This window comes from Plasmopara halstedii (assembly GCF_900000015.1).
Source record: "Plasmopara halstedii genome assembly, contig: Scaffold_110, whole genome shotgun sequence".
In the NCBI taxonomy this organism is placed as follows: domain Eukaryota; phylum Oomycota; class Peronosporomycetes; order Peronosporales; family Peronosporaceae; genus Plasmopara; species Plasmopara halstedii.
This window is the reverse complement of record NW_020187031.1, coordinates 2,092,620-2,100,795: the sequence shown is the minus strand read 5'-3', so window position 1 is coordinate 2,100,795 and position 8,176 is coordinate 2,092,620. Positions and strand designations below refer to the sequence as shown.

Here is an 8,176-nt window from a genome sequence, read left to right as displayed (position 1 = left end):
TGAAAGAATCATCAGCAGAGTTTTGGTCTGTTTGGTCAGCGCGCGAGTGATGTAGTTCTTAAGCACGTCCTTACCAGTCTTTGACTGGCTTTGGTAGGATTGTATGAATTGTTGCTGTTTCAGAATGGTGCATTAAAGCATAAGCGTTAGGGTCGAATTTCTGAATATCGGTCACCACGTGAGATGCGCGCATCACTGCGCACGAATAGCTCTTTGCATGTAATTACGGGACTTACTTTGTTTGGATAACAATATCTCTCAAACAGTGTTGCACTGTCATCAATACGATTAATCATCATTGGAAGCGTGGGAGTGGTTGTGTCCGACCTGCAATTGTATGACTTCATTGGCGGTTGAAGAAACAACAATCGATGATTGCTTTTGCTTAGTCGCGCTCGAATAAGTTGTCAGACTTAACCCTGTCCTGGGTAGCGCAAGCGGCAAAAGAGTCCGCTGCATCTTATGATTACGTTGGCTGGAACCAGCCAAAAATTTGCTTGCTGGTGTCATGCCTCGCACTTGCAAACCCAGTTTTGTGTTGGCATTTTATACGACTGCTGCCGTTGCTTTGGCTGGTTGGTAATAGAATGCATTGGCTTCTGCCATTTGATGCTGTGGTTGAACGGGAGAATGATTATCGAAAAATTGGGCCTAGTGTACGTCGCTTGCCAACTTCACGTCAGGGTTGTTCAAAAGTCAAATCTTATCTAACCACGGTACGTGACGAGACGCGCATGATACTGCTTGCAGCGTCGACGATAGCACGAAATGATCACTGAATGGTCCTTGGTGCCGAGCCGGGTCTGTGTATGTCCCCGAGCGGAAACGTTTCTATCGGATGATGGAGACAGGTGGATAAACAAAATGAGACGTTATTATTGAGAGATGATCGCGGGACGTTGAGCGTCTGGAGATGACTTGACCGAAAAGAAGGAGAGGGTGGATTGACGGGGATTGGAGATTTCGACGTGCAACCAGATCTTGAAACTGCCCGATGGTGGATTTATGGAGACCGGACTAACGGATTTGAGGTTCGGGTCAACCTAAGAGTTGAAGTTGCCGATTTCGATATGAAAGTGCCGACGCTAAGCGAGTAAAGTAACTACCTGAAGAAAATAGTGGACAGCACTGACGTACACTGTAATGGGTCAGATCCCATTCCACTTTGTGTAGACCACAAACCTGTGTGCCTACCATTAACTGTTCATCCCCTTTCAGTTATGTGTATCAAAACAACACGCGGTGAGGCGTGTCAGTTGACCTTAGCCTTCCTCAAAGGGTGTGTTTACACAGACTGGAAATTTCCGTTTCATTTGGTAGCATTTGTAGTCATTCTAACGCCGGTTACTTCGATGGATTTCTTGATGGACAATGTGGGCACCACAGGCGGTGGTTGTCCTCGGATCAAAAGAGAGGAATATCCGCTCCTGACAGCGTCGCAAATGGAAGTGCGTGGTAGATGTGTGAGCTTTAATCAGAGATCACGTCGTTGCCGATATACTCCATTTGGCTGAGAGGTGATAATTCAATGCTTTGCAAATTTTGCTGCGGATAATCAAGATTTTTATCCCGGAACATATCCTGTCACCTCCTCCATAAGTGGCGGTGACACACGAAACGTCCTCTGAAGATCAAGGTGAAAAGCTTTCACGGGAATGAAGATAAAGTTTCGCGTTTTAGCAGCGAGAAATGAACATTGTCATCACGATGGCTCAAATTCGTGATGACAGTATTCAAGTGGCCTTTGCCATGTCACATTTGGATGACCGTGCGAACAACCGCCCTGGCTACTTTGCCGCATGACAAGGTTGGTGAATACCATGGTTTGATGCTTCTTCTGCCAAATATGGCGTTTCGGCAACGGTTGAAGTTTTGTCATGCCGTCAAGACAGCGGAACATTGTACGACTATGTACAGAAGCTCTGTCGGAGCTTCGACCCAGTATGGCAAGTGAACCATTGCCAGAGGCAGCGATGCTCGCTGTGGTTTTGGAGGGACCCACTTAGGGTCCTCCTAGACTGAAATCTTCCGCCAAAACCCGACGTTCTGGATGATGCAATTATGATTGCATTGCGTTAGGACTACTGTCAGCGTTGGGCATGTATTTAGTCGATCAACCCAATGGATGCAGTGACTGCTGCTACAGTAAATCCGGAACCAGTGTATCTTAGCGTAGTGACTGTCCTTAGGCAGCGAATACGCTGTTTTGGATGTCATCAACTCGGTCACATCTGCCGTGATTGTCCACGTGAGAGAAGAACCACTCAATACGGTTATCATCTAATTGGTTCCGAGTCAAGTACCACGGGGCGTTCGGGACACGCCGGGGCCCAGTAGATGTAGAGCTGTCTGCTGGGGCAGTTATAAGCTCTTGTGAGTGTGTTGATAGAACAACTCATGAGGGTTTAACCCACAAAGGATCGTTGTCCTTCGTCAAAGGCATTGGTCGGAGTGGTCTCTTCGTTATTAATGCAAGCGTGAAGGATTACAGTCGTCTATCAAGCGTCTTAATTGACTCTGGCGCGTCGCGTTACTATGCGCGGAAGCAAAGTGCTGCTGAAAATGATTTAGTGCTTTTGAACGCACTAGATATAGCAAAGACTTTAACTCAGTAAAGCTGGCCACTAGTACGCTAGTCACCGCAAAGCAAATGACGATTGATATTCAAGTGAAGTTTGAAGACTTCAGCTCAAAGGAAGTATTTACATTCCTTAATATGTACAACCGGTATGACCTGATTTTAGGTATACCGTGGCTTGAAAAGCACGAGCTATGGATTTATTGGCGATTGAAAACGATTGGAAGTAGCTCTTCTGGTGTAGATCAAAGTCTTGGGAGTAATGAAACCACATACTATGCACCAGAAGAAGCGGTGAAGCGCTAGGAAGACGTATGCTGCTAGAAATGATCCACACTTCATTGGTATATGTCATGCAATCAACATTCCCCAGGTAACGGAGGATACGGAGTCGTATGGAGTGGCCACGGGTGGTCACCCAGGAAGTGTATCGATAAATCAAGTGGTGCCCGGAACTGGCCACTTGAAAAAGAATGAAACGTTGGTGGGCGTGAAGTTTTGCCCGACGAAAAAAAAAGAGGGAGAGATGCCAGTTGTTGCTCTTTCGCTAGACAGAAGGTATTTGTCGACATTTGTGTGATCGAAAGTCGAAGGAATCGACTGTGGCTGGGTATGCCAATACTCTCACTAACATAGTAGTTGAGTCGGATTGTGGGTGTAGCAATCCACAAAGGTGATGCTCCCACCTGTTGTGTGGTTGAGCACACACCTGTGGAAGAATCAACAGAATTTCTTGATCGCGATACTGATACTTCCGCTCTAAATGTGGTTGAGTCCGTGGGTGAAATAGTCCAGCGTACTACTTCCCATGATGGAAATATAGCACGCGAATATGCTGGTCCACATATTGTGGATGCAACGACTGGTTGCATAGTTACCAGAACGTATGCTCCTTGGCACCGTTGCCGACGATGAGAGAGCTGGTACAGCTCGAGGAAGTCACTTACGATGACTTTCAACACGACCCCAAGTGTGGTGACATCGGGGGGTTGTGTTTATACAGTAGAAGATTGATCAGCGGAATTATGCTCAGCATCAGCCATGAATGATTCGGCTTTCAAGAAGATTCGACAGCGTGTGGAGCTACGCAGAGGATCTACTATTTTGAAGAATCCAACTGATCCTTATTATTCACTTGCTATGGAATACAAAGGTGACGTCCTGAGTGCGAATCCACCCTCTGGAACACCACCCGGACGTAGAGTTCGGCACGAAATTGATCTTGAATCTGGTTCAAAGCATGCAGTGATTCGAACGTAGCCACTGTCGCGTGAGAAATGTGAGTATATGGACAATTTCTTTGATCAAAAGCAAGCAGCTGGTCAGGTGAGGGAGAGTAAGTCTCTCACAGCGCGCCGACGTTTTGTGTGCGCAAATCAAATGGTAAATGGCGTATCGTTCACGCCTGTAACAAGTTGAATGCGCTGACGATTCCCGCGCAAACGCCGATACCACTTAAGGATCTCATTACTCACCGTATGCCCGGCTGTACACAGTTAAGTGTACTTGATTTGGTCAATAGATAATACCAAATCTTGATGAGGGAGGAAGACGTCCCTTTTACGGCTGTTGGTACACCGTCCGGTATGTTTTGGCTTGAGATGCCACAAGGACTATCAAACACCCCAGCACCTAAGATCGATTGGTCTCACACCAATTTCGACCACTGCGACGCTTCACACAAGCATACTTTGACGATATTTTTGCTCATTCGTAGGACGAAGCTGGTAGATCTGCCGACGAAATGCACATATAGCACATCCGTGCGGTGCTAAAATGTATGCATGAACATTCATTGCAGGCGAATCTGGCAAAGTGTACTTTCGATGCTGACGAAGTACCGGCTCTTGGTTATTATGTTGGTGAATACAATGTTCGTGCAGACTGAAAAGGTCAATGCTATCGTGGATGACCAAGGTAAAGAAATCAATATAATTTAAAAATGGATGGTTTGACCTTTTACCTGCATCGCTTCCAGCTAAATCACGCGGAGATGGTACACCCACTATCAAACTTGCTGGAGAAGGATGTACATGGAAGAGGTCATTCAATTGCGAAAAAGCATTTACCCATTTGAGAACAGCTCGATAAAAGCACCGTTACTTGCTTCACCATATGTTACGAAGCCGGATAGCGTGGTGTCTGACGCTTCTGAGTTTGCAATCGGTTTGGCATTACTACAAAATGACTCAGAAAGACACGATCGTGTCGATTTAATACCGACAGCTGAAACCAGCAGAAAAGCTACCCTGTTCCGACAAGGAGCTTTTGGCAATAAAATATGCCCTGGTGAAGTTTTGTGGTCACCGCTTGATTTCGTCCACACGGATCACGCAAGCTTGCGTTATGCGGATCAGTCGCCCCACCTTCCACAGCGGATGGCTCGCTGGCTGTCATTCTTCGCAGTATACAGCTTCACGGTCGCGTACAAGCCAAGAAAACTGAACGTGCTGGTAGACGCATTGTCACGTCGTCCTGAGTATGAGCCAGCTCATGTCAGCTATATCGAAAATGATGTATTTGATATGATACATCGAGCGTATGTCGAGGATGAACAGTCTGATTTTATCATTAGAGTTCTGTCATCGAATGATATGGAATTCCATGTGGTCACTTGAAATCAAGGTTGCATTGTTATACACGGGAGGATGGTCTTCTTCATTATGAAGTTGTATATAACGAAAAGCCACAGATTGTGGTTCTCTCCAACGATGATTTGAAGCACAAGATAGTGTATGGAGCGCATGATACGCCGATGGCCGGTCACTTTGGCCGTGGGAAGACCTACCAACCTCCCAGTGCCCAAATATTGGGGCCCTTAGATGTACAAGTGGGTGGTACGATACGTATGGACATGCGACATATGTCACACGCGAGTGACATTGCAGAGTCTCTCCGTTCCTACTGACTAATCGGTCTCGACTTCATCTCTGACTTCCTCGAGAATACTGACGGCCACAATGGGGTACTCGTCTTTGTTGACAGACTCAGCAAGATGGTTTGCATCGCTCAATGTAGCAATTCCATCGATGCCAAAGGCTCGGCTAAATTGTTCATTGATCACATTTTCGCAATCACTGGATGCCGGACGCCATCGTCTTCGATCGTGCTACACGATCAAGTGGCTTTTCGAAAGAATTGTTCCGAACGTTTGGTACTCGCTTGGATATGTCCACGGCGGTAAATCCGATGACCGATGGGCAAACAGAACCGGCCAGCCGAGTGTGTTGATATGCTTCTTTGCGGAAAATACCGCAGAATGGAGTTTGCTGTTACCACCGGTTAAGTTTGCTATGAACTTCTCAGCTCATTCATTCACTGAATTTACACCAGTTTTTACGACTTGCTCGCGATACCCACAAGTACCGCTTTGTGCATGGATGGTGTCTCTGATGTTAGTGGGGGGGAGCTCGACCAAGCACTGCCTTCCAAATTAATACAAATAGTGATGCGAATGCGAAGCTCAAGTACAAGAACGTCCTGGACTCATTCGTCATGAGTCGTGGGAATGTGTTCACAGGGGTGCGAGATGCGGTGGAGTGCGCAAGATGCGCAAAAGGAATACGCAGATAGACGAAGTCGTCAAGGCAAAATGTATTTCATTGTAGGGGATCATTAGTACAGAGCACCTATCAGACGATGCGGTTTCAAGCTTGGGAAGCTCGAAGCTGAAACCTCGTTTCACCGGTCATTCCGAGTACTGTCATGCTGTGGGGATGCTTGCACTATCGACCTGTCAAGCTGGCTAAAGACCCATCCAACGTTCTACGTAGAAATTCTTAAGCCCTACTACCGCGGCGACAGGATTTGCAACCTGAATGTAACGCAGTCTTATTCGGCAGGAGACTTAAAATTAAACATCTTGGTGTCACCACCTCAGCATCGTCCTCAGAATGGCGAAATGATTGGGAGCGCCCAAAACGGAGCGAGATCGCTTGCAGGAGGCCCCTTATCATCAGCGGAAGCTTAAGCAAACTCTAGGGTGAAACCACAACGGCAATCGTGAAAGTTATCATGACGATCAAGCTCACAATAGCGTAAATGCGTTGAATGACATGGTATTGGACCATTATTAAAGATCGATGGCGACGAAGATCTCATGTGGAGCAAGCGAGTGGGTTGTCACTCTAGAAATAGTTGGATAGAGCGTGACGAAGAGCGCTTATCAGATTCGGGAGGTTAAAGCCGTTTGGCTATAAAATAAATGTCCCTTCACCTTTCCTCCTCTTTTCGTAAGCCACGGCCTACTGGAAGTGAGCAACACACAGTGAGGCATGTTCGTTGACCTAAGCCCTCCTCAGAAGTGTTTACACAGGGGCAATTCCCGTTACATATACACACTGATGTCAATTCCGAACACCCATATGGTGGTTGGACAGGTCAGGTTTATCTTATGTGTGCAGCGCTTACCGTGCTGACAAAGGTGGCATGGATGAGATGAACGTGCACACTCCACCATACTTAATGGTCACCGGGTTACGACCGGTCGCCCCTAGGTTGTTCTCGAACACGTGTTAGATGAAGGCGGTGGATACCTCAAATCGGAAAGTGCCGTTTGGTGGTCAGGTAATATTTGATCTGCTTGACGAGTTGTGCACTGTTGTTTGTAGACAAGTGGAACATCAACAGCGTCGTGATACCGATCTTTTTCGATCACTAGTCGACCCCTGAAGTTAGGCCTCGAGCAGTGGAAATCTGCTTTTAATTGAAAAATTTGTGAGCCTAACGTCAATAATTAGCCGACCAGTTTCTGTCGCTGTGACTGCGGAATAATTCTTGTGTAAAGTAGCCGATCTTTCATCGTTGAATTATGGTGCATTTGTGATCTGCAAAGCAGCAGCAGCCACTCGATACTCAGATCCAGTCCTGGAGCAATGCAACGGAGTAACTGCACAAGAGGCTCGCAGAGATTTTGCATTCACTGCTGAGCTAGGCTGCAAATGCATTAGCTCGGCTAAAGCTGCAAGCCAACCTATAATATAGTACAAAGTCACGAGTCTTAAGAGGTAGAATACTGGTGACCCGGTGCATCTCAACAAGCTCATCGAACATCAGAACTTGCCTTTGAATATAGTTGAACATCTCAGCGGTTGTAGCAATTATTGCGAAAGGCGCGTTCGATCGCGTCGTAGTTGTGCATCACCTGGAAATATAATTCGATGTCGTGGAAGTTGAAATCATCCTGCGTCTGTCTCAAAGTGTTCCGCCGTAAATGAGCGCAGAATTCTAAAATGTCAAGATTCTTGATAGCGGGGGAGACAGTCGGCGGGCGGAAACGAAGCATTTTGTTACTGGGTTTCGTTAAGCCACTGGTTCTTTAGAGACGAATTGACCCGCAACCAATTTCAAATGCGACTTCGGTTTAATAGCTTTCTGTTACATCTTTTCGATAGCTGTTGATAAGTTGCGACCGGTGTGCGTAATCACTAAAAGAATGTTAGGAGGTAGCTTTGTGCTAGATCCAAGATAAGGACGTATATGTCAACGTCAGTGTCTGAGTGACTAGGGCTCGAGCAGGTATGATCCCGGACGACCGCTGTGGTCAAGGCTATGCAGCGACCTCGTAGGTGGATTTGCGTTCGAGCGACTGCCTTGCGG

At 46.7% G+C, this 8,176-nt stretch overlaps 2 protein-coding genes across 2 annotated transcripts; one reads left to right on the top strand and one right to left on the bottom strand.

Annotated features, from left to right (window-relative positions):
- Positions 1-587: 587 nt before the first annotated feature.
- Positions 588-917, top strand: PHALS_00422 (uncharacterized protein; the record flags this gene model as incomplete). The annotated part of the gene is made up of 2 exons (XM_024716101.1): positions 588-716; positions 852-917. The coding sequence occupies 2 exons, from the start codon at positions 588-590 to the stop codon at positions 915-917; spliced, it is 195 nt and encodes a 64-aa protein (XP_024572472.1).
- Positions 918-7,386: 6,469 nt separating this feature from the next.
- On the bottom strand, positions 7,387-7,630 carry PHALS_00421 (uncharacterized protein; the record flags this gene model as incomplete). Its single annotated transcript, XM_024716090.1, has 2 exons — positions 7,387-7,550; positions 7,594-7,630. 2 exons carry the CDS (start codon positions 7,628-7,630, stop codon positions 7,387-7,389), a joined length of 201 nt encoding a protein of 66 aa, XP_024572471.1.
- Between the last annotated feature and the right edge of the window lie 546 nt (positions 7,631-8,176).